This window comes from Pan paniscus, chromosome 16 (assembly GCF_029289425.2).
Source record: "Pan paniscus chromosome 16, NHGRI_mPanPan1-v2.0_pri, whole genome shotgun sequence".
NCBI lineage: Eukaryota > Metazoa > Chordata > Mammalia > Primates > Hominidae > Pan > Pan paniscus.
Window position 1 is genome coordinate 54,459,947 of NC_073265.2, and position 27,465 is coordinate 54,487,411.

At 48.0% G+C, this 27,465-nt stretch overlaps 1 protein-coding gene and 1 non-coding gene across 2 annotated transcripts in view; one reads left to right on the forward strand and one right to left on the reverse strand.

The window, feature by feature from the left end:
• Positions 1 to 27,465, reverse strand: part of CILP (cartilage intermediate layer protein) — a 51,005-nt gene that overhangs the window by 10,984 nt on the left and 12,556 nt on the right. Inside the window, exons 3-5 of the mRNA XM_003827966.5 lie at positions 4,172 to 26,570; positions 2,440 to 2,606; positions 429 to 521 (exon numbers count right to left, since the gene is read on the reverse strand). Coding sequence (XP_003828014.1) covers positions 429 to 521; positions 2,440 to 2,500 — 154 coding nt within the window. The 5' untranslated portion in view covers positions 2,501 to 2,606; positions 4,172 to 26,570. The remainder of the gene's footprint in view (positions 1 to 428; positions 522 to 2,439; positions 2,607 to 4,171; positions 26,571 to 27,465) is intronic.
• On the forward strand, positions 21,620 to 21,726 carry LOC112437384 (U6 spliceosomal RNA). The gene has a single exon (XR_003026003.1). It is a non-coding gene; the product is annotated as a U6 spliceosomal RNA (small nuclear RNA).

Below are 27,465 nucleotides of genomic sequence, written 5' to 3' on the forward strand. Positions count from 1 at the left end.
GTCACTTTCCACATCAAGGCTCCTCCTCAATGCCACTCACACCCATCCCTGACCCTGCAGTCAGGGTGAGCTTTCTTCATGTGGCTCGGGCCACATCACCTCCAGCTTTAAGATCGTCTAGCTAGGCATTCAGGGTGCTGGTGAGCTGTCCCCAGCCATCTCTCCATACTCATCTCCCTACTTCCTTCCCACCAGCCTGTGCTCTGGCCCCAGCAAGCTCCACAGCATTCCTGAAAGGTATCAGGCAGATTCCTGATTCTGAGCTGTCTTATATACTAAGTTCCTTGGCTGGACAGAGATGGAGGCCAAATGCTTGTAAAAGTGGGTTTCCATGGAACCCTGACATCATGCCCTGGCTTCAGAGATCCACTTCGGAAGCTCGTTAAAGGCTGCCCCTCCAGCCCCTCCCTGCTTCAGCCACAACTCACTCTCCAGGGTGTCGGCAGGCTTGGCAAAGATGCTGGGGTTCTTCTTCCCAGGCTGGACTCTTCTTACTGACTGGGTGAGCATCGTCTGTCTCCCTGAGGACCAGAAGGAGAAGCTAAGTGAGAGGCCAGGACTGGAAGTTACAGCATTCCTCAAGATGCAGGGAAACAGTGTGAGGTGGTGAATGGAGCATGAGCACCAGGCATGGGTTCAAACCCCACTCTGCTACTGATTGCTGTGCAATCTCAGAAAAGCTTTACTCCTCTGAGCCTGTTTCCCCATAAAATAGGAATGCACTAATAATTGCTGCATCCTAGGGTCCTGGTGCATTATTCAGGTGATAATGAATGTAAAGAGACCTGGCTTGTAGTGCACACTCAGTGAATGGTATCTCCCTTTTCACTCTTGTTCTAGAAATGGATTATCAGATGCTCCTGAGCAGCCAGTGGCCTGGGACTCCTGCTTTGGTGTCTGCACCAAACCTTCTTGGCAAAATGGAGCTTTGTTTTCCTCATGTGTAAAATGGAGATATTTATTCCCATCTCGCAGGGTGATTCAGTTGGCATGAGGATTCCATGAGCTAGAACGTAAAAGCCTCTGAAGTATATGCAGATTGACAGTGTGGGCTCCTGAGACTCTGCCAGTTTCTAACTGTGTGACTTTGGGCAAGTTACTTAACCCAGCTGACCCCATGTTCTCTCATCATAAAATAAGGATAATGATAGTTCCTGCCTTAGAGCATTGTGGGGATTAAATAAGCTCATTCATAAAATCCACTTAGAACAACACCTAGCACATAACGCATACTGAATAAGTGCTAGCAACTTCTTTTAGCTCAACGCCAGGATAGATGGCCATTTACTTTCCCTTGGGAGTCTACTCTCCCATAAAGACTCCTATGGCCTAATTGGGGCAGCGGTCCTCAATTTTCCATACGAGGCTGGCAGGGACTGCCTGAGGATGGGTACAGGGTCCTCGGGCCACAAGCAGTTCCAGCTGTACCCTACCTGAGGCTGGGTTGGGGTCTCCAGAATGGGAAGGAGAATGCGGAGCAGAGGGCTGCAGAAGCTTTGATAGGCAATTAACGCTTACTCCAGGAGCCAAATCAGAATTCTCTATGCTGCTTAATTGGGGTGATAGGAGCTCTTTTAATCAACCTAATCTGATTTCCCCTCAGATGGTTGAATGTTAATCATCTTCACAAGCAGCAGCTGTCAGGGTGGAAAGAGCAAGGCAGGAGGCAGGCACACACAGGGGTTGGCTCCAGGCTGAGACAGCCTTTGTTCCTGCATTTGTAGCCACAAATCCTGCAAGGCATACAGCTTTAAAGGAGGGTTTTGAGCATTTTTTTTTTTTTTTTTGCTTTACCTGAGTATGTGCTTAGAAATCAGGAGAGGAAGGGGAGGAGGTGGGAGAGAGTGTGCAGGGGAGGGCTGACGCTTAGATGCCTTGGGAAGTCTTCTGTTCCACCAGACAAATTCTTTCTACGAGTTCCTTCCAGAGCTCAGTATCACCAGAGGATGCAGTCAGAGGGCAAGGAGACCGGAAGGGGTTCTGGTGTGTCTGTGAAATTTGGCTGCAGGGTCTAAATGAAATTGAGCTTTGGGCCAAAAGAATCTTCATAAAACTAAAAACAGACCAAACCCCAAACCTGCTTCTGAGATCTCACTGATGCCCTGTGATTCCCTATTACTTTGGCTGCCAGGAAGCTCGGAGCTCAATTTAGTACTCAAGGGCTAAAAATAACCCTCTTATCTTTTTTTCCTCCCTCTGAATGACTGCTCATCCCTCTTCTCATATAAAGTTTCTGTTTTGTGAGTTTTAATAATGGGAACAATCTCAAGTTTTGGAGAAAAACAAACAGGGTATAAATTACGAATAAATCCATAAAGTGGCCTCAGGTCTGAAGGCCTTGCTGTGTCTTAAGGCAGATGCATAGTTCAGTCCCAGACCAGACACGACCTCACTGTGGCAAGGGGAAGATTTGGGAGCCAGCAGATACTTAGCCTATACCCAACACAGATGTGACTTCCAGGACCAGGAAGGAGAACACCCAGGCTTTGGTCCCCACCATCTTTCCCCCAAGCCCGTGGGAACGTGGCAAGAGGTAGATGTGGGTGCTTCACAGAGTCACTGACTCTGGAATGCGGTCCCCTGGGAAGTTTCTCAGATCCAGTGACCTGTAAAGAAACAAAGCTTGTCAGGTTTCATATTTCTGAATCACCGCTTATGGCTCAAGCAGAAATATTTCTTGACCTGTCAAGGAGGGAAAGGTGGACAGAATGATATGAAAGTGACATCTGCCTGAGTTGTGAAACCAGGTAGCTTGGGAGGTGCAGAGGCTCAGAATCTGAGTTCAAATGAGGCAGACTAGGTTCCATCCCTGGGGGTAGGCTCCAGGGCCCCACATGGAGATGAGGCACAAGGACAAGCAGGGGCGAGGAGGTTCCTTGCAATGAGGAGAGTCCAGGGCTCACCCCCAGCAGCCTCTTGGTGACTCGTCACTTCTAAAACCCAGGCCTGAGGGGCATTTGTTTTGCCATCCTTTGATGGAGTTCACACTCTCGCACAGGCGGGTACATATTAAGGCCGTGAAGACTTGGCTCCGACTCCAGTGGCCTCTCATAAGGCAGGCTGGCTGGAGGGTGCAGATGCCTTGGACATACCACCTCCATGAACACATTCCCAGATGTGCACGGGCTGCAGCTGGAACACATTTCTGGCCTTTTTGTTTGGGGCCTGACTGGGAGTTACACAGCCAGGAGCCAGCTGACGGAAAGCGGAGGGGATGCATTGTGAGAGGCCAGGGCTCCCCAGTAACTGCTGAGCGTGGGTGAGGAACTGCAAGGGTCAGGAGAGGAAAGCAGGCCTGGGACAAGGGCAAGGAACTATGGGGCGTGCGTGGCCCAGGCCGCAGCTGAGCAGAACATTTTTATGTCTCCCCAGAGCTCCGGCCAACCCAGAATCTGACTCGTTTCTGGGGATTCAAAAGTGGTTCCCTTCAACATCCTAAGTCCAGGGTGTGGTAGGAAAGGGAAGAGTCCTCCTCTCTAAAAAATACACATATCTGAAAACACTGGGATATTCCAGGGGAAGAAAAAACCAGTCCCATGCTGCAGACCTTCTAGCTCTAAAACCACTGGCCCCACCACTACCTGTTTCTCGGATGAGGGAGCAGAGTCACCAGGACGTCCCAAAGGCCTCCACATTGTGTGTATCCCTCTGGGCTCCAAGCAGGGAGCTGAGCAGTCTGCTGGCCTGCACTGCATTCAGCCTGAGCCTGAGCCTGCTCCAGGGATGTCTGGAGGCTGAGGTGGCCTGAGACACCTTGTGGAAAAACCATTTCCCATCTGGCAGCCCACAGAGGTTTCTCAGCATCTCCGCCGTTTCCTCAGCATATGCCCTGACGGTTAGGCTTGCCATCCCACGCTCCTCAGAACACTTGGACAAAGCAGACTGGCTGACCGCAGGGAATAAAGCAGGGCACCCAGAGGTATGGAAACCCTAAGTGGGACCATCTGGGGGTTCCTGTCCTCAGGTTGGGGAGGGAGAGGACTTTGGGCCAATGGGGGAAAGCAGATTCCCAAAGCAGAAAGGGAGTCTTCTCTGTGGGAGATGAAGGATCAGGCAGCAAAAAGTGGGGGAAGTGGGGAGAAGGGAATGGGGTAGTCAGGGGAGGGCAGGAGCAGTTGAGTCCAGCAGTGGGGTGAAGGGATGGGGTGAGGGGAATAGGAGTGGAGCTCACCGTGTCTTGAGCAGGACTCCTCAGCTGGGGGTCCAAGCCTTCGCCTCTCCAGCAGTCCAGTGCCGGCCTTATATAGCACAGCTGGTGGCTCAGCCTGTGGCAGCCAGCCAGAGGAAGCAGCAGCGAAACCAGATCTGAGCACGAGCCTCCCTCTCCCCTCCCCATGTCTCCTTGCAGCTCACAGAGGCCAGGATTTTATGTCCAGATCCTAAGGAGGAGATGCCGCAGGACCTGGTGATGGGCCAGGTGGACAGCGGCCTGGGGCATCACAGTCCAGAGCAGACAGAGGGGTCAGGAGGTGGGCTGGGCACTAGAAACAGCCCTGGGAAGGGGCCACGGGGAATTCTATATCTGGGCAGCATTTCATGGCCCGGGGGATGGTGTGCTCTTGCCTAAGCCTAGCTTGCTGATGCCCCACATTCCCCTGGCCCTGGCTCGCCCACACAGAGAAAAGACTTTGCTGGTCTTAGCACATACTCCAAACACTCTTAGGCACACAGGCCACCTTGGCCTCTCAGCTGGGTGTGTCTGGTCCGAGTTGGGCAACTACTCAGCTTCTCTGGCTTCTGAGGGAACACTCAGGGAACATCAGAAGGGATAAGGGACAAAAGAATTGTGGGGCATAGGTTGTCAGCTGGTGAGAACAGTTCTTCCTTTCTCCCCCCGACTTCCATCTGAGTGCCTGCTGGTACCCACTGAGACCCCAGAGCTCCAGCATGTGGACTCTTCTGAGACCCTGATGCTCATATATGTGCATGCGTGTGAGTACGTGTCTGCCTTCAGGTATAGGCATCCACCAGCATGTGGACAGCCAGTGTTACCCATAGGGGGCGTATGCAGCTGCATGTGCTTTGGGGCTTCACACCCCCACTCCCGGCCCCCTGGCCCCAGCATGAGGTTATCTGTTTGCACAGACACTGGTTCTCTAATTTTAGCATGTGTTAGAATCACGTGGAGGGCGGTTAAAGCAGATTTCTGGACCCCATACCCAGAGTTTCTGATTCAGTGGGGCCTGAGACTTTGCATTCTAACAAGTTCCCAGATGAGACTGATGCTGTTGGTTCATGGATCACATTTTGAGATTGACTGGTCACAGTGATAGAGCCCCAGTTGAAGGAAGAAGATGAAGAGCGAGTGTACTTAGGACCACAGTGGGAGCTTCCCAGGTCCTGCCCCATGTAGCAGGCTCATCTAGCCTGGGCTGGGCTTCCTGCCTCATGCCAGCAACTGGAGATGGAGGCCTGGTCCTGTGGCCATCCACGCCAGGGTCAGCTCACTCTCTCCACATACCTTTACCGAGCTCTTATTCCCAGGCTCTAGACTGGGCACTGGGAAGGCACAAGAAAAGAGATGTATCCTTGCACTCAGAGGAAAGAGCCTCACGTGGAAATGATCCCATAGTACAACAGTGCATACCCACATGCCAGAGAGTTCTGTGTGTGTGTGTTTATGCCTTTTCTTGTGTGTATGTGTCTTTCTGTGTGTGTGTGTGTGTGTGTGTGTGCGTAAGAGCTGTTTTTTCTGAGCATTGCCTTTGACAAGATATACTGGGAGGCTGGGTGGAGTGGCTCACGCCTGTAATCCCAACACTGTGGGAGACAGGGGCAGGTGGATCACTTGAGGTCAGGGGTTCAAGACCAGCCTGGTCAACATAGTGAAACCCATCTCTACTAAAAATAGAAAAACTAGCCAGGCATGGTGGAGTGTGCCTGTAATCCCAGCTACTTGGGAGACTGAGGCAGGAGAGTGGCTTGAACCCAGGAGGCAGAGGATGCAGTGAGTTGAGATCGTGCCACTGCACTCCAGCCTGGGTGACAGAGTGAGACTTGGTCTAAAAAAAAAAAAAAAAATCTGCTGGGGAAGAGAGTGGGGGTGGAGAAAGGATGTTGAGCAGCATGGTTCCCAAGTAGACCTGGGGCATAGATCTGATTTGCTTTATCTCCTGGAGCCCCGTCTCCCTCCTGGCCACCAGCCCTTGGTTCATAAGCCCTGTAGTTGGCCCTAGTCTGGTCCAACTTGTCAGAGCCAAGCCATGACTCAGTTTCAGCCATGGCTTTGACTGCAGACGTCTGAACTGAGTGAACCCCATGTGAAATCTGATGGCCTAAGGAATAGACAGACAGACAGAGGCTGAGCCACAATCCCCAGATCAAAGGACAGGAGAAAAATAGAAATTTGGAATTCAGAAGCCTAGTCCTGGCTGTTTCTGATTCTGATATGCGACCATGAACTAGCAAGAACCCAAGTAACCCTGGGCCTCAGGTGTGCAACAGGAGTTGGACTGAGTGAGTTTGCAGGCCCCTGCCAGCTCTGAGATTGCAAGGTTTGAGATATACAGATGCTCTTTGGCTTATAGTAATGTCCCAATAAACCCACTGTAAGTTGAAAATATCATAAGTAAAAAAAATACGCTTAATGCACCTAACCTACTGAACACCAGAACTTAGCCTAGCCTACCTTAAATATGTTCAGAACACTTACATTAGCCTACAGTAGCCTACAGTTGTACGAAACCATCTAACAAAAAGCCTATTTTACCATAAAGTATTGAATATCTCATGTGATACATTGAATACTGTACTGAAAGTGAAAAACACAATGGTTGTACAGGAAAGTACAGTTTCTACTGAATTTGTGTCACATTTGCACCATCATAAAGTCGGAAAATTGTAACTTGAATCATCCTAAGTTGGGGACCATCTGTACTGACAGCAAACAGAGCTGGGAGGAGAGAGTGGAGGGAACGACTGCTCCTACGTGTCTGGCATAAGTCAGAGGAGCCAGTGTGGAGTCAAGGTCAGGAGGAAGTCCAGAGAAGCGGATATGACCACCAAGGCTGGATAAGGACAGCAAGAGAGATACACAGGAAAGGAAGGTAGTGGGAGGTAAACCAGAGGGCAAGGTCAGGGTAATCAGCTGCTCTCCAAGGCCTTCATTCTGTGGAATGCCAGGGTGGGTAAGAGACGCCTCCCCAGCCTCCCAGTCACCTCCATCTCTTTCTGTAGTGGGAGGCAGGGTACCCTATGGGTGAGGATTGGGCAAAGTGGAGTGTTTTAGGCCAGGATTCCTGCCTGGGTCTCCTCATTCAGCCCAGCACTCACACTGAGGCCCTCACTTACCTAGCCCCAAGTGGCCAGTGCGTGTTAATATGGTAAGTACAGGGTTGAGGGCTGCGTTCCAATTCCACCATGCCATTTCTGTCCACCCGTCTCATATCTTGCCTCCTCCCATACTCCCATCAGAGTCCTTTCCTGTCTCCAAGTAGGAATGAGCTGTGTGAGCTGCACAGGGCTAGACGGGAAATCTGAGCCTGCCCTCACTCTCTCTTCCCAGGACTCCTTTGGGGGGGAAGCTATTGCTGTCCTCAACCAGGACCCCAGAATAGAGAGGGCTTCGGAGGTGGCCGTAGGTCTAGACTGTCCAAGGCCCGGCCTGGGTGGGTCAGCCTCAGCCACGAGTGGCCATCTGGGGCTTCTGCAAGCCAGGCTACTCTGCAGCCACTCCAAGCTTCTGCCTGGAACATGCTGGAAACCCATCAATCACCCCATCCCTGCCCAGGGGATGAAGGGACTTGGAACCCAGCTTAGCTAGGCCACCTGTAACCCAAGCCTATAGCCAGGGGTCCACACCCTGCACCCTGCAGTGGGGAAAGGAGCTTGGGAACACTGGGAGGGGTCTGACCTGATCCTGGTGGCTCCAGAGGAGGGTGCTCTATCTGACTCTCTGACCACCTGCCCACCACCTCTGTCGTCACCCCCTGTGGCTGGAGGAGGCCTTGGAGGCCTGTGGGGGGATAAGCAGCTGATAAACCTTGAAGAATGGAAGCCTTGGCTGTAGTTCTGAGTGACCATCAGTGGCTGCTGCCCCATTGCCTGGGAACACAGAAACCCAGAGTCCAGGGTGGTAGAGGGGGCTCACCCTCTGACCAAGTGGCTCTCCTCCCTCTCCTGGGTACCCTCTGTCATTGTTCTACCTCTGTGCCTTTATAATTTTATTCTCCAGCTTCCCATCTTGAAATATGGCCCTTCTCCCTCACCAGTGTGAATGTCCTTCTTCAAATCCCTGTCTCAGTGTCCTCCTTCCTGCCCTCTACAACTACCCAGGCCCATCTTGAGTACTTCTTCCTCAGATCTCAGATAATAATACACAGTCACATGTAGATGACACTCTGTCATTTACAAGGCACATTAGTGGTGATCATCTCATCTTCAGTTTCACAGTCAATCTGTGAGGCAGGGATCAGCATGCCCATTTTACAGAGGATGAACTGAGGCTAAGAGGCATGAAGTCACTCAGCTATGGTAGGTCTTCAGCTCCAAGTTGCCCCTGTGAACCAGAGGTCTAATGTATACCTTGTCATAGGGTCCTCGGCTCAGAGGACCCACCATGGAAGTCACACCCCAACTGTAGGCTCCTCAGTGGGCACATGCCTAGAACAGTCTGTCCCACCTGCCTGGCATACACACCCTGCTTCCTGTATATATACTAATTCCAAAGATGTTCCCATCTAACATAATCCAGCTATCTACCACATTGTGGTGGATTAAATATGGCCACACATTCTTTGCAACTCTCCCATTATGAGGTGGAGCCTATTTATTCATTTCTTTGACCTGGACTGACTTTGTGACTTGCTTTGAATAAAGGAATAGAACAGAAGTGATGTTGCATAAGTTCTGGAGTTTAGGCCTCAAGAGAGCTTACAGTTTCCACCATCGCTCTCTTGGAACATTGTCTACCATCTGAGGAAGTCAGTCTATCCTACTGGAGGATGAGAGACCACATGGATAAGAACTGAGACCCTGAGCCAATGGCCAGACAGGTGAATGAGGCCATCTTGAACTTTCCACACATGCAGTTGCCTGAGAAAGTCCAGATGAGACCAACAGAGGAATGGTCTGGACCTTGATTCTGTACAGCCAACCCACAGAATCATGAGAAATAATAAATCATTGTTTTAAGCCACAGAGCTTTGGAGTGGTTTGTTATGCTGCAATAGATAACTGATACACTAAGAGTAAAAGCTCTTTCAGTTGCAAGTAATAAAGCACAACTCAAAATGGTTTTTTTTTTTTTTTTTTTTTGAGACAGAGTCTCACTCTGTTGCCCAGGCTGGAGTGCAGTAGCATGATCTTGGCTCACTGCAACCTCCACCTCCAGGGTTCAAGTGAGTTTCCTGCCTCAGCCTCCCAAGTAGCTGGGATTATAGGTGCGTGCCACCACGCCTGGCTAATTTTTGTATTTTTAGTAGAGACTCAGTTTCGCCATGTTGGCCAGGCTGGTCTCGAACTCCTGACCTCAGGTGATCCGTCTGCCTTGGCCTCCCAAAATGCTGGGATTACAGGCATGATTCACCACGCCCGGCCTCAAAATGGTTTAAGCAGAAAAAGAATCTGATGGTTCTGATGATGGAAATCTTGGTAAAAGTTGGATCTAGGTACTCAGACAACATCATTAGAACTTTTCTTTTTCCATATCTCAATTGCTTCCTCTGGATGGCTTTATTCTCAAGGAGGCTGTAGCAATCTGTATTTTCCAAAGATGGCTGCAATGGTATTTCCCCTTCCTTATGTTCTCATACAATGTAACTACACTAATCCACCATCAGGAGATAGAATCTAATTTTCCTCCCCTTGAATCTGAGCTGGCCTCATGACTTACTTGTAACCAATAAGATAAGGTCTACTTTTTTTTTTTTTTTTTGAGATGGAGTTTCTCTCTTGTTGCCCAGGCCGGAGTGCAATGGCACAATCTCAGCTCATGACTACCTCTGCCTCCCGGGTTCAAACAATTCTCCTGCCTCAGTCTCCCGAGTAGCTGGGATTACAGGCATGCGCCACCACACCTGGCTAATTTTGTATTTTTAGTAGAGACGGGGTTTCTACATGTTGGTCAGGCTGGTCTGGAACTCCTGACCTCAGGTGATCTGCCCGCCTTGGCCTCCCAAAGTGCTGGGATTACAGGTGTGAGCCATTGCGCCCAGCCCTTTTTTTTTTTTTTTTTTTTTTGAGACAGTCTTAATTAGCCAGTCGTGGTGGTGGGCACCTATAATCCCAGCTATTTGGGAGGCTGAAGCAGGAGAATCACTTGAACCCAGGAGGCGGAGGTTGCAGTGGGCTGAGATTGTGCCACTGCACTCCAGACTGGGTGACAGAGCCAGACTCCATCTCAAAAAAAAAAAAGAGTCAAGAGTCATGATATGAAAAAACCACTTTAATAGCTGTCAACCTCAGAGTTTACCCATCATTTGTTCCGTTCCAAACCCACCTATGTAACCCTTGCCATCTTGTAACCATAGCAACACACTCCAGAACAGTTGAGCAAAACTAAGCAACCATAATAACAACTCCAACTTAGGAAATAGGAGAAAAAGAAAGAAACCTTCAGCACTGCACATGCCACACTGGTTGCTGTGAATACTGCAGCCTACTGATCAGCACCTAGTCTTGTAAGCATGTGCTTACTCAGCGGCCATAGGTGGGAGAAGATTCCCAGAGAATGGGCTATGATCACAGCAGATACTCCAAAACGTGCTCAGTAGAGCTCTCCACCCTCTGCATAACACGCTCACTGTGGTCACCCCAGATTGCTTCTCAAGCTTAAAGCAGGGTCACCTCAGTGTTCCTATGATGGATTCAGCCCAGTCAGGGCCTTATGTTCACACACAGCATCTATAGCGTCCACCATGCTTATCACAGTGTGTTCACACACACCCTAGAGGCCCCAGTGTTTTCACCACTGACTACAGAATTCATGCAATGTCACCATGACATTCAACAAATTTACCATAGTGTGTTCACAGTCCATAGTGTCTTCACCACACTTTTATAGTTTGCTCACATTCAGTGACATTGTAGTGTTCACTGCATGAACCAGCTGAGTTCCTATTCTATATGTGCACGCCATAGTGTTCATACCACTGTATCCCCCTTGTATTTCCCACGAACATCCACATTCACAATTTTGTATAGGATTAGGGGGTGCACATTCACCCAGGTGTTATCTCAAGAGTGTTCCACCCTCCCCTGGCTATTCACACTCACCATGGGTGTGCCCTGGGTGTTCTAGGGCATAAGCTCTCCCATGCACCCACCAGACTCTGCTGCTCTCCTTCCCATGACCCGATGCCTCTTCATGACTCTCTTGAGAGGTCCCAGATGGCTCTGGGTGTGGTGTGGCTTCAGCTCTGGCCAAGATGCTGGCAGCCCAGAAAAGCCTGCAGCAGTGACAGGGGTGGCCTTGGTAAGGGATGAAGTGAGGTGGATGCTGGGTAGATGCCCTCTCTGGCTATATGTTCTCCGGACACGTGGGTATTTTATTGGTTAGAAAACACAGCTGTGAGAAGTTGAGTGGGAGGAGCCGCCCTCTTTCCAAGCAAAATCTTCGCCCACATAGCACCTGGGCCGTAAGGGTTTGGTCCCTGCCCAGGTCACCACCAGGACTCTAGCCCAGGGAAGGTGAAATGGAGGTTAGAAAGGCTGGGTCGCCCTTGGCAACTGGGCCTACACAGATGGCGTGGGACAGAGGGTGGGACAGAGACAGACACGTGGCCCTGCAGACCATTCTTAGTGGGTTTCCCTTTTTTCCTCAGAAGCAAGGCAGTCTTCAGTGTGGCCGAATCTGGGCAATGTTTTCTCTAGGAGAACAAGAGCTTCAAGGGCAGGATGTTGGGCAGTGACAAGGAAGACAAACAAAAGGGAGAAGGAATTTGAATCCCACCCCCAATTTTTAAAAGTTGAAATTTTTATATTGTAAAATTCAGTCTTTTGGATCTACACTTCTGTGATTTTTGACAAATATAATCATGTAACACCATCACAATTAAGATAAAAAATATTTCTAAAACCTCAGAAGTTTCCTTTGTAGTCAACCCTTCTCCCCATCCCCAATTGCTGACAACCACAAATCTTTCTTTCACTGTGGTTTTGCCTTTTTGAGAATGTCATACAAATGGAGGCATATGGTAGGAGCCTTTTGAATTTGGTTTCTTTCATTTAGTATAATCGTCCATGGTGTTGTGTGTATCAACCGTTCATTCCTTTTTACTGCTGAGTAGTATTCATTGCATGTATGTAGCACAATTTGTTTCTTCATTTCCCAGATGAAGGACATGTAGATTGTCTACAGTTCTTCAGCTTTTTGTTTTGTTTAGTTTTTTGTTTTTTGTTTGTTTTTTTTGAGATGAGGTCTCGCTCTGTTGCCCAGGCTGGAGTGCAGTGGTGCGATCTCAGTTCACTGCCACCTCCGCCTCCGGGTTTAGGTGATTCTCCTCCCTCAGCTTCCCACGTAGCTGGGATTACAGGCTTCCACCACCACGCCTGGCTAATTTTTTTGTGTTTTTAGTAGAGACAGGGTTTCGCCATGTTGGCCAGGCTGGTCTCGAACTCCTCACCTCAGGTGATCCGTCTCCTTGGCTTCCCAAAGTGCTAGGATTACAGGTGTGAGCCACTGCATCTGGCCAGTTCTTCAGTTTTTAAAAAAAATTTTTATTCTTATTTTTTTGAGACGGAGTCTCGCTCTGTCACCCAGGTTGGAGTGCAGTGGCACAATCTTACTGCACTGCAATCTCCCCCTCCTGGTTCAAGTGACTCTCCTGCCTCCACCTTCTGAGTAGCTGGAGACTACATGCACCACCACGCCTGGCTCATTTTTGTATTTTTTTTTTAAAGAGACAGAGTTTCACCATGTTGGCCAGGCTGGTCTTGAATTCCTGACCTCAGGTGATCCACCGGCCTTAGCCTCCCAAAGTGCTGGGATTACAAGTGTGAGCTACCGCGCCCGGCCCAGTTCTCTAGTTTTTAGCAAGTACATTTTAGCTATAATTTGTACACAGGCTTTTGTGTAAACATGTTTTTCATTTCTTTTGGGTAAATACCTACAAGTAGGCTCTATGGTAAGTGTATGTTCAACTTTATAAGAAACTGCTAAACTGTTTTCCAAAGTGATGGTACCTTTCACATTCCCACCAGCAATGTATGAGTTCTAGTTGCTCAGCATTCACATCAGCACCTGATATTGTCAAGGTTTTATGTTTGATTATTTGTTTGTTTTTAGCCATTCTAATAGGTGTACAGTGTGATCTCATTGTGACTTCAATTTGCATTTCCCTAGTGACCAATGATGTTAGGAATCTTAATTGCCATTCATATATCTTCTTTGATGAAGTATCTGTACAGATATTTTGCCCATTTTGTAACTGAGTCATTTCTTTTTTTTCTTTTTTGGAGACAGGGTCTCGCTCTTTTGCACAGGCTGGAGTGCAACGGCATCATGATGGCTCATTGCAACCTCCACCTCCCAGGCTCAAGAGATCTTCCTGCCTCAGCCTCCCAAGTAGCTAGGACTACAGGTGCATGCCACCACACCTTGCTAATTGGGTTTTATTTTTTTAGAAATGGGATTTCATGTTGCCCAGGCTGGTTTCAAACTCCTGAGCTCAAGTTATCCTTCTGCTTCGGCCTTCCAAAGTGCCGTTTATTTTCTTATTATCGAGTTTAATGTGTACTTTATAGATTCTGGATACAATTCCTTTATCAGATATATGTTTTGAAAATATTTTTTCCCAGTCTATGGCTTATCTTTTCTAATTGATCAATTTTTTATTTTATGGATTGTGTTTTTGGTGTTGCATCTAAGAAATCCTTGCCAAATCCACAGTTGCAAAGGCTTTTTCTTCTATGTTTTTATTTTTGCTTTTAGAGACAGGGTCTTGCTTTATTGTCCAGGCTGGAGTACAAGTGGTGCGATCATAGCTCACTGCTCTCTGAAATTCCTGGGCTCAAGCGATCTTCCCGCCTTGGGCTCCCAAAGTGCTAAGACTGCAGGCATGAGCCACCCCACTCAGCTCTCCTATGTTTTCTCTGGGACTTTTTTAGTTTTAGGTTCTACCTTCAGGTCTATGATTCATTTTGAACTAGTTTTCATATATGATGTGAAGTATGGGTCAAGGTCAGGTGCAATGGCTCACCCCTGTAATCCTGCTACTTTGGGAGGCCAAATTGGAAGAATCACTTGAGCTCAGGAGTTCAAGAACAGCCTGGGCAACATAGTGAGACCCCATCTTTACAAAAAATAAAAAAAATCAGCCGGGCTGGGACCACATGCCTATGATCCCAGCTACTCGGGAGGCTGAGGTGGGAAAATCGCTTGAGCCTGGGAAATCAAGGCTGCAGTAAGCCATGATCACACCAGTGCGCTCCTGCCTTGGTGACAGAGCAAGACCCTGTCTCAAAAACATAATAAATCAGTAAGTAAATAAAAATTTAGAAAGAAGTATGGGTGAGGGTTCATTTTTTTTACATGGGGGATGTCCAGTTGTTCCAGTACAATTTGTAGAAAAGACTGTCCTTTCTCCGCTGACCAGCTCCTTTTTTTTTTTTTTTTTTTTAACACTACGGCTTTTCAAGGCGTTGACCTCAGCACAGCACCCTATTGCTTTCTCAATGTACGAAGGTCAATAGTGAGGACAAATGCCTTTCTTACTAACTTCAGAACAGGACTGTGTATGCTCAGATAAGACACAGACTGTTCAGTGGAACAGCTCTTTGGGCTCTTACTGACAGCCCCTCTGCTCTCCCCAGGACTCATGTCTGAGTCCTGAGAACAGCACCAGGAGACCACTATGATTGCCAAGGACATGGCTGGGTCTAAAAAACTGCCCCTCCCCTCCAGTGACTCTTCTATTTCCCAGAAGGCTCCTGAGCCAGATAGTTTTTTGTTGTTGTTGTTTTTGTTTGTTTTGTTTTGGACGGAGTCTCGCTCTGTTGTCCAGGCTGCAGTGCAGTGGTGTGATCTCGGCCCACTGCAACCTCCACCTCCCAGGTTCAAGCAATTCCCCTGCCTCAGCCTCCTGAGTAGCTGGGACTACAGGCATGTGCCACCATGCCCAGCTAATTTTTGTATTTTTAATAGAGACAGGGTTTCGCCATGTTGGGCAGACTGGTCTTGAACTCCTGGCCTCAAGTGATCTGCCCGCCTCGACCTCCTAAAGTGCTGAGATTACAGGAGTGAGCCACCGTGCCCGGCCTGGGCCAGATAGTTTTTAAATCCTCTGCACTCAATTAACCAGCTTCCATCAAACAGAGGGAAAATGCCCCGAGAGTGCATCAGCTGCCTTCATCTTTCTGCTACTTCACCCATCAACGCTGTTGTTGAAACCAGGTGCAGTGGCTCACGCCTGTAATCCCAGCACTTTGGGAGGCCAAGATGAGAGGATCGTTTAAGCCCAGGAGTTTGAGACCAGCATGGGTGATATAGTGAGACCTCATCTCTATTTAAAACAAAACAAAAGCTGCTGTTGATTTTCATTTCAGCCTGAGCCTGATCATAATTAGTGGGGAAAGCACACAGTGCGAGGTATACCAGAATTCTACGAAGACCTGGGTCCTGGAGATGCTTAGGAATTTGAGTCAGCTCAAACCCAGGCCAGGTCTAATTTCCAGTCCTCTGATCTTCCTGTTTTATCACAGTGGCCTTTCATACAGGATGGTAAGGAGAGTTGATTGCTCTCTGTATTTGGTGAACCTGGATCTTCCCTCCAGGGTGCCAGGGAGATGCAGAGGCTCCACACTCTGGGAACAAGGATGATGATTCACCCAGGCCATCCTGAGGAAAAGGGGTTTTGTTGTACAGAACTCTGAGTGTATGTATTTGTGAATGGCTACACGAGAACATGTAAGCCTGGTGGGGTATGTCACAGCTCATATATGCCCACGCCCAGCTCTGATGCCCAAATGCAGTGTGACCTTAGGCATTTCACATTCCCTCTCTGGACTTCAGTTTCCTCCACAGTAAAATGAGGAGATTCGGTGGGCGGGAAAGCCCATGATAGAGTCTGCATAACATCAACTGGGAGCCTCTCTGCCCTTGAAATCCAGATGAAATTGCTTTGAACCCCACTGTCCCATGGCCAGTGGACACCAAAGCCCTCAAAGACTGTATCAATTCCAGGAAGCCTCCTCTGCTTCTCAGCCTCCTTCACTTCGGGCTTGGGCTTGCTTTTTTTTTTTTTTTTTTTTTTGAGACAGAGTCTCGCTCTGTTGGCCAGGCTGGAATGCAGTGGCGCGATCTCAGCTCCCGGCAAGCTCTGCCTCCCGGGTTCACGCCATTCTCTGGCCTCAACCTCCCGAGTAGCTGGGAATACAGGCGCCCTCCACCATGCTTGGCTAATTTTTTTGAATTTTTTAGTGGAGACGGGGTTTCACCATGTTAGCCAGGATGGTCTCGATCTCCTGACCTCATGATCCACCTGCCTTGGCCTCCCAAAGTGCGAGGATTACAGGAGTAAGCCAACACGCCCGGCCTTTTTCCTTTTCTTGTTTTTTTTTTTTTTTTTTTTTTTTTTTTTTTTTTGAGATGGACTCACTCTGTCACCCAGGTTGGAGTGCAGTGACATGATCTTGGCTCACTGCAACCTCCACCTCCTGGGTTCAAGCGATTCTCCTGCCTCAGCCTCCTGAGTGGCTGGGACCCCAGGCATGTGCCACCATGCCTGGTTTTTTTTTTTGTATTTTTAGTAGAAGTGGGGTTTCACCATATTGGTCAGGCTGGTCTCGAACTCCCAACCTCAAGTGAGTCACCCGCCTCAGCCTCCCAAAGTGCTGGGATTGCAGGTGTGAGCCACCTCGCCTGGCCTCCGGGCTCAGGTTTTCTATCCCATTCCACAACTTCAGTATGAAGCTCACGCCCTTTAGTTCCCACAACAAACAGTCAAGCGCAGTGAGCTTTTGTCGGTTGGTAGACTTGACCGAGGGACACCGGCTTCCTCCCTCCTTTTCCTCTCCGACCACTGCTCCTCGCACCTCTTTCCAGACCCTTCTTCCTCTTTTGAGCAGAGCAGCTTTGCCAGGCTCCGAAGCCCTGTTTCTGCAGATCCCCAACCACCAGGGGCCTCATCTTCAACCCCCAGTTCTTATTAAAGCATTTCGTTCACAAGAACAGCTCTTTCACTGAGAATTCTGGTACATTCTCCACGACTTTGCACATATGTGATATATGTATGTGTGTAATTGTTTATGACTACAGGTGTGCCTGTACCCTAGTGTGTGTGATGGGCAGTGGGAGAGGGGTAGATGGAAAATAATTCTGAGACATTATCCAATACCTTATGTTTGTACCTTACTGCATATGTGATGTGGGCAGTGGGAAAGGAAGCCCCCATGGGGGGAATTAGTCCATTTGTTTGTGTCTCCATGTCTCTTTTTCCAAATACAGAGTTAACTCCCAAGAGCATGTACCCAAACACCAGCTTTGTGCAAATTCTAGAAATATCTATTCGTAGCAAGACTCAGCCCAGGTACCACCCACTCTGGGAACCCTTCCTCCTAGTCTTGGGCTGAACTAATTGTCCCTTTTCTGTCTTGCACAGTCCCTGTATACCCCTCCAGCAAAGCGTTTGTCACACTTTACTGACATTGTTTTTTTGCCTGCCCCATCTCTTTGGTGAAGCTCCTAGAAGACAGGGACCGTGGCTCACCTTCTCTCAGCATCCCAGCACCCAGAATGTTCAGAATCTGTGTATGGACTGGGCTGGCCTGGTTTCACACACTCCCAGTAAGATATTTCACTCTCAATGGCTACACACCCCTATGCCCACCACCCTCTCTGGAATGTGGGGTAAACCAACTTATACACCAAGGGGCTTTTCTCTTGGGGTCATCACCCAAGGACCTTCCTCTGGCCAGGAGAAGCTTGCTCTAACCCTGAAGATGGAGGCAGCCTGGGATACAGGGCGTGGGCAGCCCCCTGGCTGACCCCCACTGTACCCTCCACCGCAGGGACATCCCTCCTCTTTTCCGTACTTTCTGGCCCTGGCGCGAACCTTGTTGGCGCCAATGGGCTTTTAATATTTTCCATTCCTGGCTGGGATACAACATTTCACCTCAAAAATGCTTCCTCCCCCTCACCAAAGGGCGTGTCTTTCCAGTGAGAGGAACCGGAAGCTGGATGTGGAGGTTCTGGACCCACCCGTATTCTGGGGCTTGGAGGAGCCACAGTCCAACCCTGGAGAAAGAGGTGGCAGAAATGTCTTCCCAGCCAATGAAGTGAGTTCCCAGGCCTGCCTGAGGCCTCCTGGACCCACAGGAAGCCTGGATCCTCAGTGACAAAGCAAGGGGCCACCTGCTTGCTTCCATCTGAGACTCAGCCCCTGCCCTCCACTTGCCCTCTGACCTTGGCCAAGTGGCTTCACCTCTCTGGCCCATCTGAACAGTGGGGATAATGACAGTATCTAGCTTTCAAGGTCCTTGTGGAGCTCTAATGCTGCACATTCAGGTTATCTGAGGAGCATTAAAAAACACCCATGTCCCGCTCAGAGATTCTGATTTAATTGCTCTGGGATAGGGCTTGGATGTTGGCATATTTCAAAAACCCTCCAGGTGATTCTCACTCACAGCCACAGTTGACAGTTAGTCTTTGATGGGAAAGCACTTTCTTTTTTTTTTTTTTTGGAGATGGAGTCTCACTCTGTTGCCCAGGCTGGAGTACAGTGGCACAATCTTGGCTCCCTACAACTTCCACCTCCCAGGTTCAAGTGATTCTCCTGCCTCAGCCTCCCGAGTAGCTGGGTTTACAGGTATGCACCACCACGCCCAGCTAATTTTTGTATTTTTAGTAAAGACGGGGGGTTTCACCATGTTGGCCCGGCTGGTCTCAAACTCCTGACCTCAGGTGATGTGCCCGCCTTGGCCTCCCAAAGAGCTGGGATTACAGGCATGAGCCACTGTGCCTGGCCTGGGAAAGCACTTTCTAAGGTGACCTGTACAGGTGCCAGCTGCTGCTTTGATGATCAAGGGTGTCACACCACTCATTTTCCCAAAAATATGACCCCAGGGATGCCTGAAATCCCACTGAAATGTGGTGGAGGGAAAGCACTTTGAAGGGAAGTGAGGGGTCCTCCAGGTGAGTTCTGTGACTTCAGGATTCCCACCTGCACACAAGCAGGTGCCTTAGAGCCACCAGCCCTGTCCCAGGCCAGGACCCGACACACCTACCCTGCTGACCCCTTCTGCTGGGCAGGCTAGGTCCTCTCCAGAGAGCATCTGGGCTTGTAGCTGACCAACAGCCTGCTCTCCCCAACCACTCTCCCCAGATCCTGGAGAGTGGGTTGTGGGGTCAAGGTCACCTTGTTCCCTTTTTATCTCCTTCACTGCACTTGGAGGTAAAGGGCAGCAGTTGCTAAAGAATTTAAGATGGGCCGGGCGTGGTGGCTCATGCCTGTAATCCCAGCACTTTGGGAGGCCGAGGTGGGTGGATCACCTGAGATCAGGAGTTCGAGATCAGCCTGGCCAAAATGGTGAAACCCCATCTCTACTAAAAATACAAAAAATTAGCCAGGCATGGTGGTGGGCGCCTGCAATCCTAGCTACTTGGGAGGCTGAGGCAGGAGAATTGCTTGAACCGGGACCTGGGATGTGGAGGTTGCAGTGAGTCGAGATCGCACCACTGCACTCCAGCCTGGGCTACAGAGTGAGACTCCGTCTCCAAAAAAAAAAAGGAGTTAAATGTGGAGAGAACCAGTTGTCTGTGCTAGGGGAGGAGAGGGTGTTTGGGTGCTTCGTGGAGAGAGCCAACATCTCCTTTCCTCCTCTTGAGAAGAGAGGATCTGCAAACAATTCTACAGCCCAGAGGGAGGAAAACGGCTGAGAGCCAGGCACCTTGGGAAAAGGCAGCAGAGAGCCCCACTGGCTGAAGATGCTCAGTCTCTCACCATGACCAGTGTGTCCACCTGCCCCGGTGCCATATCCCAGAGTTACCATGTTCTTACACAGAGGAAAGAACAGCCTCTGTCCAGGGGAGGCACAGCCCCTGTCTCGGGGAGCTTCACCCAAAGGCCAGGCCCCCACGAGAGGGCCAGAACCCTTGGTGTCCCAGGCCCGAGGTTCTTCAATAAGGTTATTTAACAGACCTGGGTGCTAGAGACTCCCGTGGGAGACTTCAGCCCCATGAGGAAGTGGCTGTTTTCCTCAGGCAAACTATGGTTGAGAAACAGGAGCTTTCTGGAGACATTATTCTTCAAAGGGTTTCTCACAGCCCTGTGTCCCAGGCTCCTGGCCAGAGGTGGAAAGGAGAGGGAGTGAGTGATGGGGAGCATGGTGTAGGGCACCACACAGAAGGCAGGAAGGAGAGGAGGGTCAGCAGTGCCACCAGACTGAGCCCCAAATGAGGGGGAGTCCAGGAGAGGAGGCTTGCACAACCCACCACCTTGGGGTAGTTACAGTGCCACCCAGGTTTATTTTTCCAACTGAGGGCACACTGAAAGGAGGGTACATTGAAAAGTATGGGCATAGGGGAACTCAAGTCCCCTGGGCTGGGCTGTGGCCTCTTTAGAAGCACCTACAGCCTCAGCAAGGCCGGGAACAGGGAACTACTGAGGCTGAAAAAAACTTCAGTCTCAATAAGTCTGCCCCCAGTCCCTGGTAACGCTCAGGCTTTGCAGCCAAATGCGGATTAAAGCTGCCTCTACCACATGTAAGCTGCATTCACTGATTCATTCTACAATTAAAAAAATCTTTTTGTTTTTGAGAAAGGGTCTGGCTCTGTCATCCAGGCGGAAGTGCAGTGGTGTGATCATGGTTCACTGCGGCCTCAACCTCCTGGGCCCAAGCAGTCCTCCCACCTTAGCCTCCAGAGTAGCTGGGACCACAAACACACCACCGTGCCTGGCTAATTTATTATTATTATTATTTTTTGTAGAGACAGGGTCTTGCTACTTCACCTAAGCTGGTCTCAAACTCCTGGGCTCAAGCAATCCCTGGTCTCAGCCTCTCAAAGTGCTGGGATTACAAGCATGAGCCACTGCACCCAGCCACCTACAAATTTGTTTTGTTTTGTTTTTCTCTTTCCATCATCTTCTTTGTGATAGTAAACAAATATTTTTAGCTTCTGCTATGTGTCAGGCCCTGAGCTAGGTGCTGCGGGTACAGAAAACAACAAAGTAGGCCGGGCGCGGTGGCTCATGCCTGTAATCCCAGCACTTTGGGAGGCCGAGGCGGGTGGATCACCTGAGGTTGGGAGTTCAAGACCAACCTGACCAACATGGAGAAATCCCGTCTCTACTAAAAATAGAAAATTAGTCAGGCGTGGTGGTGCATGCCTGTAATCCCAGCTACTCGGGAGGCTGAGGCAGGAGAATCGCTTGAACCCGGGAGGCAGAGGCTGCGGTGAGCCGAGATCTTGCCATTGCACTCCAGCCTGGGCAACAAGAGGAAAACTCTGTCTCAAAAAAAATAAAAAATAAAAGAACAGAGTACCTTTGAGGAACTTACCCCATCGTCGGGGAGATGGAATGGTCACTATAGAACACTAAGGTAAATGTAGGGACAATAACATGCATGGGTTAGTGTGGAACACCTGTTCTGGGCCCCCTCTGGAACATCATTCTGAGGGTGGCTCTCAGGGAAGCCTTCCTGGAAGAGGTATAATCATTTGAATTTAAAAAAACGAATGGCAGTGATCACTTCGGCAGCACATATACTAAAACTGGAATGATACAGAGAAGATTAGCATGGCCTCTGCACAAGGATGACATACAAATTTGTGAAGGATTCCATATTTTAATAAGAAAAACAGGCCAGGCATGGTGGCTCACGCCTGTAATCTCAGCACTTTGGGAGGCCAAGGCAGGCGGATCACCTGAGGTCGGGAGCTCTATACCAGCCTGGCCAACATGGCAAAAGCCCATCTCTACTAAAAATACACAAAATTAGCCGGGCATGGTGGCTCATGCCTATAATCCCAGTTACTCAGGATGCTGAGGCAAAAGAATCACTTGAACTCAGGAGGCAGAAGTTGCAGTGAGCTGAGATCAAACCACTGCACTCCAGTCTGGGTGACGGAGTGAGACTCTGTATCCAAAAAAAAAAGAAATGGTCCCAGGAGAAACCAGTAGGAAATAGGGGAAGCAGGATAGGGAAGAGGAACAGTACAAAGCAGCTAGATTTTTTTTTTTTGGAATGGAGTCTTGCTCTGTTGCCCAGGCTGGAGTGCAGTGGCATGACCCAGTTCACTGCAGCCTCAAAAATCCCAGGCTCAAGTGATCCTCCCACCTTAGACTCCCAAGTAGCTAATTTAAAAAATAATAATATATATATATATCAGTAATTACTAAAAATTAGTAGTAATTATACTACTTTAATAGTGTGCTAACATCTTCCACTGTGTTGTGAATTTACCTATTTTTATTTTACTTTCCTTACCTTTTTTTTGCTTTATGTATATTTAAGTTGTGTTATTAGGTGGGTATAAATGTAGGATTGTTCTTTCTGATGATTTGGACCTTTTGTCATTATGAAGTGACCCTTTTATCTCTCATAATGCTTTTGCCTTAAAGTCTATGTGGACTAAAATTAATACAGACATATCAACCTTCTTTGGTTAGTATTTGACAGATTCTTTTCATCCTCTTACTTTCAACCTTTCTGTATTCTTATGTTTTATTTAGATATGCCTTTTTTTTTTTTTTTTTTTTTTTTGATGGATGGAGTCTTGCTCTGTCACCTGGGCTGGAGTGCAGTGGTGCGATCTCAGCTCACTGCAACCTCCGCCTCCCAGGGTCAAGTGATTCTCCTGCCTCAGCCTCCAGAGTAACTGGAATTACAGGCACCTGCCATCATGCCTGGCTAGTTTTTACATTTTTGTAGAGATGGGGTTTCACCATGTTGGCCAGGCCAGTCTCGAACTCCTGACATCAGGTGATCTCCCTGCCTCAGCCTCCCAAACTGCTGGGATTACAGGCGTGAGCCACCGTGCCTGGCCTAGATATGCCTCTTGTGAACAGCTTATAACTGGGTTCATTTGCTTTGTCTAGTCTAGCAATCTTTGTCTTTTAACTGAGGCATTGAGTCCATTTACATTTATTAATATACTGATATGTGCATGTGTGCACACACACGTTATTTATTTATGTATATCCTATTGTTTGGTATTTTCCCCACCTTTTCTAAGGTTTCCTTTTCTATTCTTTTTGGCTTTCTTAATTATTCTTTATTTCATTTTTCTCCTTACATAGTTTGCAAATTATACCTTTTTTTTTTTTTTGAGAGTTTCGCTCTGAGTCACCCAGGCTAAAGTGCAGGGGCACGATCTTGGCTCACTGCAACTTCTGCCTCCCCAGTTCAAGAGATTCTTGTGCCTCGCCCTCCAGAGTAGCTGGGACTACAGGCGCATCACCACTCCCAGCTAATACTTGTATTTTTAGTAGAGACGGAGTTTCACCATGTTGGCCAGGCTGGTCTCAAACTCCTGACCTCAAGTGATCTGCCCATCTCGGCCTCCCAAAGTGCTGCAATTACGGGCGTGAGCCGCCATGCCTGGCCTGTGTTTTTAAGCCCATAAGACATTGTTATTAATGTTAATACAACATTTGTTTAGACTTACCCACACATGTACCATTTTCTTTGTTCCATATTCCTTCTTGTCTCTCATTTTTTCCATCTAGGATCACTTTTTATTTCTGCCTGCTGGTGGCAAATACAGTTTTTTTTTGTATCATGTCATTATTTTTTCTTACTTTTAAGATATCTTTTCACTGATTTTATAATTCTTTTAAAAAATTTTTAGTGCCAATGAATTCTTGCTTATTGTTTGTACCTACAGTTGTGTCCTCCAGCTGCTGTGCCAGTTTAGACTACACCGTCACCTACCTCCTAAAGCACATAGCAAAAGAGGGCAAGGGGGATGGGCACGGTGGCTCAACACTGGTAATCCCAGCACTTTGGGAGTGGTATTTTTCTCTTAAGAATAGGGAAATTAAGATAGGCATTTTTCTTTTCAGTCTGTTGGGAGGTAGTGGTGTTTATATCTAGCTCACACATTCACTGAAGTCCCAATTTTAGGTTTTTTAGACTTCCCACCTTAAAGGAGCCCTGAGTTTCTCTCAGTAGTGTGTATTGGAGTTTGCTCCTATCAGCTCACAAGAACCAAATATTTTTCGTGTCAGTTCTTAGTACCACTGACGGCTTGAAATCTATGGTGGGAACATTTACCTAATGGAAATCAACAAAAACTGAAACACTAAAAAATGTGTGTACAACATTGTGCTTATAGTTAATACTGAACTGTACACAAAACAGTGCTTTGTTTTGTTGGAGAGCCAGTTACTAGCACACCACTGGTTCTCTCTAATCACTCACTCCCATGAGACCATGAAAATTCAAGTTCAAGTTTACTGAGTTAAAAATTACTCACTGGACCAGGCTCAGTGGCTCACACCTATAATCCCTACACTTAGGGAGGCAGAGGCAGAAGGTTAGCTTGAGCCCAAGAGTTCAAGAACTGCCTGGACAACATAGCAAGACCCCATTCTCCACAAAAAGAAAAAACAAATAAATAAATAAATAATGGGCTGGGTGCAGTGGGTCACACCTGTAATTACAGCACTTTGGAAGGCTGAGGAGGGAGGATCGCGTGAGAACCACAAGTTCAAGACCAGCCTAGCCAACATAGTGAGAGTCCCATCTCTACAAAAAACAAAACAAAACAAAACAAAAAAAACAGTTGGGCATGGTGGTGCCACTGCACTCCAGCCTGGGCAACAGAGCAAAACCTTGTCTCAAAAAAAAAAAAAATTAAAAAGTTTAAAATTTTAAAAAATTAAAATGATGACGTTTCAGTCACGCAAGATGAATAAGTTCTAGAGAGTTGCTGTACAGTATTGTGCTTACAGTTAATACTGAACTGTACACTTAAAAACCTGTTGACCAGGTGCGGTGGCTCACGCCTGTATTCCCAGCACTTTGGGAGGCCGAGGTGGGCGGATCACCAGGTCAGGAGATTGAGACCATCCTGGCTAACATGGTGAAACCCCGTCTCTACTAAAAATACAAAAAAATTAGCCGGGCGCCTGTAGTCCCAGCTGCTAGGGAGGCTGAGGCAGGAGAATGGTGTCAACCCAGGAGGCGGAGCTTGCAGTGAGCCAAGATCGCGCCACTGCTCTCCCGCCTGGGTGACAGATCGAGACTCCGTCTCAAAAGAAACAAAAACAAAAAAAAACAAAACCAAAACAAACAAACAAAAACAAAAAATAACTTGTTAAGAGAAGCCGGGCACGGTGGCTCATGCCTGTAATCCCAGTACTTTGGGAGGCCAGGGCAGGCAGATCACTTGAGGCCAGTTCGAGACCAACCTGGCCAACATGGAAAAAACCCATCTCTACTAAAAATACAAAAATTAGTGGGACAGGCTGGCATGCGCCTGTAGTCCCAGCTACTCAGGTGGCTGAGGCACGAGAATCCCTTGAGCCTTGGAGGTGGAGGTTGCAGTGAGCCGAGACTATGCCACTGCACTCCAGCCTGGGTGACAGAGCAAGACTATATCACAAAAATTAAAAAAAAAAAAAATTTAAATTGCAAATAGGTTAGACAATAAAAAATAAAAATAAAATTAAAATGTCCAAAAGGCAAAAGTCAGTTTCATTGCTCAACTTGCCTTTGAATTCGTGACTTTTCTGGCCTGAGTATTCCTTACTTTCTTGCCAACTCATCAGTACAGTAAAAAATTTTTTTTTCTTTTATCCATAATTGTTTTCAGAAGTTTATTCAGGGTACTTAGTCCACTTTAGTACCATAAAATATCTTAGTATCTTAACGTAGATATTGAGATAGTTGGACTAGATCAGTAGTTCTTAACATTTTTTGGACACAGACTCGAGAATCTGATAACAGAGCTTGGATAACTTCTCCTTGGGAAAATGCACATACACACAGATAAAATGTATGTTTTTACTCCCCTGAAACTATCCATGGGCCCAAGAATAAGAATGTTGCCCAGGTTGGTCTTGAACTCCTGGCCTTAAGAGATCCTCCCATGTCTGCCTCCAAAGCACTGAGATTACCTGTAGGTGTGAGCCACTGCATCAGGCTCAGAGCTAACTTTTGACAGCCTCTCCATGTTTCCTGTCCTGAGCTGAGAGTTTCCGGGATTCTCTCCTTGGGTGAGCTTGAGTTTCTGAACTGGGGCTTCCAGAATCTCCAAGACCTCTTGGGGGAGAAGCTGAGAGTTGTCAGTTAAACCTTTCACAAAGCTGAAACACACGCAATGTTCCTTCAACCAGACCTATCCACATTTATTCATTCGGTGTTTATTGGCTCCTGTTCCAGCTGTCTACTGCTGCATAACATATCATATGTAAACTTAGTGGCTTATATAGTAATAACAATCAATTACATAGTTCTCTCATGATTCTGGGAGTAACTGGGCTCAGCTAGGTAGCTCTTGCTCTGGGTCTATCATGTGGTTGCAGTCATCCACAAGTGCTGGAATCATCTCAGCCTCTTCAGTACATGTTTGGCAGTTGATGCTGGTTGCAGGTTTGGTTTTCAGTGGGGCTTTTGGCTGTAACACCTACATGTGGCCTCACTCTCTCTATGTGGCCTGGGTGTCCTCACAGCATGGCAGGTGGGTTCTGAAAGGGAGCATCCAAAAAGAGATTTAAAAAAATTTAAAAAGGGGCCGGGCACAGTGGCTCACGCCTGTAATCCCAGCACTTTGGGAGGCTGAGGAGGGTGGATCATGAGGTCAGGAGATCAAGACCATCCTGGCTAATATGGTGAAACCCCGTCTCTACTAAAAATACAAAAAAAAGGGGTGGGGGAGAGGGATAGCATTAAGAGATATACTTCATGTAAATGACCAGTTAATGGGAGCAGCACACCAACATGGCACATGTATACATATGTAACAAAACTGCACGTTGTGCAAACGTGCCCTAGAACTTAAAGTATATTTTAAAAAAAAATTAGCCGGGCGTGGTGGCGGGCACCTCTAGTCCCAGCTACTTGGGAGGCTGAGGCAGGAGAATGGCATGAACCTGGGGGGCGGAGCTTGCAGTGAGCCGAGATCGCGCCACTGCACTTCAGCCTGGGCGACAGAAAGAGACTCCGTCCCCCCCCAAAAAAATTAATAAAAAATAAAATAAAATAAAAATTAAAAGAGAGTGAGTCAGGAGGAAGCCACATTACCTTTTAGAACCTAGCCACGGATGTCACACAGCATTTCTGTCACATTCTGTTAATTAGATACAAGTCATTAGACCAGCCCATATTTAAAGGAAGGTCAATTAGATTCTACCTCTTGATGGAAAGGATGTCAAAAAATTTGCCGGCCAGGCATGGTGGCTCATATCTGTAATCCCAGCACTTTGGGAGGATGAGGTGGGCAGTTTGTTTGAGCCCAGGGTTCAACACCAGCCCAGGCAATATGGTAAAACTCTATCTCTACAAAAAAAAAAAAAATTAGCCGGGCATGGTGGTACATGCCTGTAGTCCCAGCTACTCAGGAGGCTGAGATGGGAGGATTGC